This window comes from Coturnix japonica, unplaced genomic scaffold (genome assembly GCF_054131305.1).
Source record: "Coturnix japonica strain WE unplaced genomic scaffold, WE-NBRP24 Scf078, whole genome shotgun sequence".
Classification (NCBI taxonomy): domain Eukaryota; kingdom Metazoa; phylum Chordata; class Aves; order Galliformes; family Phasianidae; genus Coturnix; species Coturnix japonica.
Window position 1 is genome coordinate 300,304 of NW_028188981.1, and position 2,766 is coordinate 303,069.

General features: G+C 56.7%; 1 protein-coding gene across 1 annotated transcript; it reads left to right on the plus strand.

Moving 5' to 3' along the window:
- Positions 1-790: 790 nt before the first annotated feature.
- LOC146751540 (E3 ubiquitin-protein ligase PHF7-like) lies at positions 791-2,402 on the plus strand. The gene is made up of 5 exons (XM_085534205.1): positions 791-978; positions 1,070-1,176; positions 1,355-1,465; positions 1,617-1,735; positions 1,876-2,402. The coding sequence occupies exons 1-5, from the start codon at positions 892-894 to the stop codon at positions 2,214-2,216; spliced, it is 765 nt and encodes a 254-aa protein (XP_085390331.1). The 5' UTR covers positions 791-891; the 3' UTR covers positions 2,217-2,402.
- Positions 2,403-2,766: the final 364 nt, after the last annotated feature.

Sequence of the window (2,766 nt, forward strand, 5' to 3'; positions counted from 1 at the left end):
GCTCTGTGGTCAAGTGGAGGAGGACTTGAGCATATATGGGCACAAACATGAGAAACTTGGGTTCAGCTTCCATACTTTTTGTGTGGTGAGTTCCCTCATGGCTGCTGCCATCTTCATCCAAGGAATGGTTGCCTCCTTTCTGCCCTAACAAGGTCATGGTTTTACTTCTCATACAGATCTTTTCCACTGGTCTTTGTCAACCTGGAAATGCAGGTTGCTTTGAAGAAGACCTGATACGCGCAATCAGGCAGGCAGAGCAGACGGTGAGCACTGGACCGGAACAGGGAGCTTGGTGCCAGGAGAGCTGAGCCTGGCCCCAAGAAAGCAATCCCAGCCCCTCCTCCCAGCTCCAGGAGAAATCCCTGCTCTTGCAGACCAGCCCTGTTCACCAGGCAGCTCTGCAGAGTGCCACCCAGCCCTGCCTGCATCCTGCGCCCTGCGTAGCACCCGCTGCATAGGCCCTGAGCCTGCAGCTGATGGGGGCTGTTCTGCTTTTTCCAGCTCTGCTTCGTCTGTGGCAAACTGGGGGCCAGCATCACCTGTGCAGAGCCGGGATGTGAGAGGAGTTTCCACCTGTCCTGCACCTCTGGGGGTGAATGTGTCACCCAATACTTTGGAGAGTTCAGGTAAGAGCTGCCAGGTGTGTCCTGTGGGCCTCCAACCCTGCTGTCAGCATCAGCCAAAGCAGTGAGGAACGTGCTGTGACACCTCCCTGCAGCCTGACAGAGCCAGAGCCAAGGCCTGGGGCTCCTTCCCGTTCCTCTGCCCCCCTCGCAGCCCTTCTCACCTGGACCATCCCTTCCATCTTCCCCCAGGTCCTACTGCTGGGTCCATCGTCCACATCAAGCACTGGAACCAGCATCAGCGCAGGACACGACCTGCATCATTTGCATGGAGCCCATGGATGACAGCAGGTCGTATACCACCATGTCATGTCCAGCCTGCCAACACGCCTGGTTCCACCGGGCCTGCATCCAGGTAGGAGCCCTCCTCTTGCCCCACGGGCACTGCAGGCGCTCAGCAGCACCAGGCCCGGCTCACACCCACACTGCTTGTGTTTCTGCTGCAGGAACAGGCCCTGCGTGCAGGGATTTACTGCTTCCAGTGCCCCCTCTGCAGAGACAGGGACTGGTTTGTTACAGATATGCTCACTATGGGGATCCGAATCCCATTCAGGTTGGTGTCCTTCAGACAGCTCTTGAGATGCCTGGCCCTTGGCAGCCATTCACATGGGCCTCAGCATCATTGGGAAGCTGGAACCAGGGATAAGGTGGATGGGGATGGATGGATTTCATGGGTTACTTTTAGTCCTGGGCCAGTGAGTGCTCATCCCATTCCCTCTCTTCTCTGGCAGAAAACCAACATGGGAGGACAACAATGCCTATGCAGCACTGGGAGATCGGCACCAACGCTGCGATGCCAGCAGCTGCCTTTACCCCCAAGGCAGGGAGCAGTCAGGAGAGGGGTGAGTGACCTCAGCTGCCCTCTGGGGCTCTGCGTGGCATCGCAGCCTCACCACGGGCTGGGGGAGCACAGACTGAGCACCAGAGCTGTGCCGGGCACTCCCTGGCTCAGGGCACTTTGTCCTCACGGCCACAACCCGTTGCTTTCCACAGGCCCTGGCAGCTGCTCCTCTGCAGCTCCTGTGCTGCACAAGGCACGCACCGACTCTGCTCCAACTTGAGTCAGGTCACAACCAGCTGGGAGTGCGACAGCTGTGCTGGAGAGGGCACCGGTAAGAGGCAAACAGCCTCGTGCTGCCGGGCTGGGGCCAGGCGAGGCCTTGCTCAAGTCCCTTTGGCCCGGGACAGATGGGAACCTGTCCCACCCCGTGGTTGAAGATCTGTCCCATTCACCTTCTGTCTCTCCTTACAGCTCCCAGCACCAACTTGGACAGCGCTGGCCCCAACACCACCAGCCAGCACGGGCTGCAGGCATCTCAAAGCTCTATGACAACAGAGAGCAGCAGCTCCGGCAGCACCAGCCAGGCACCATCGGGTCCAGATCCCAGTTCCCAGGTACCTGAGCCACTGTCCATACATCCAGGGCGGGCCAGGACTCGAAGCCGCTCGCCTCTCCATCGTCGGGCTGCCGAGACCAACAGCCGGCCCCCAAGACGCCGCACGAGCCGGTCCAGGCGGCGAGGGCCAGCCCAGGGGCGGAGCCGCTCCCGGGTACCACGTCGGGCCCGGCACATCACCAGCCGGCCCTGCTGATGCCGCGGGAGTAGCAGCGTGCAACCTACATGCTGGCACCGATCCTCAGAGTCCAGCACCATTCACTGAGAGTTCTCACAGGCCAGCGCCCGCGTGGACCATTGGACCTGACACCTCAGTGGCCTTTTCCAGCCTTCATGATTCTGACCATCTCAACAGCTGTGACACCGAGTGCGATAAGCAAAACGCATGACAAATAGCACTCTGTGATAGACAGCAATGTTTCAGCTGTTTCCATATATTATTATATTATTTATGTATATTTTTTACTTTATAATATTTTATAATATTATTTAGTTATATCTTATTTTTATATATTTATTTATTATATTACCTAATAAACTTCCCCACCCTATTTCTGTGTCATGTTTTGCTTTGTTACAAATCACTCGCAGTGTCAGTAGTACCATGCAGTGTAAAGGCCGGGGTTGCTCCAGGCGCTTCCGCCCACCAAGTGCAATAAGCAAAACCCATGGCCAAAAGCACTCTGTGATAGACAGTTAGCAATGTTTCAGCTGTTCCTATATATCAGTTAACATCACCAGCCGGC

Bases quoted from the DNA above. Each gene is read 5' to 3' on its own strand.
- LOC146751540 (XM_085534205.1), top strand. From the start codon at position 892: ATGGAGCCCATGGATGACAGCAGGTCGTATACCACCATGTCATGTCCA. The intron at 979-1,069 runs GTAGGAGCCCTC...TTTCTGCTGCAG, and splicing joins TCCACCGGGCCTGCATCCAG to GAACAGGCCCTGCGTGCAGG. The intron at 1,736-1,875 runs GTAAGAGGCAAA...CTCTCCTTACAG, and splicing joins CTGTGCTGGAGAGGGCACCG to CTCCCAGCACCAACTTGGAC.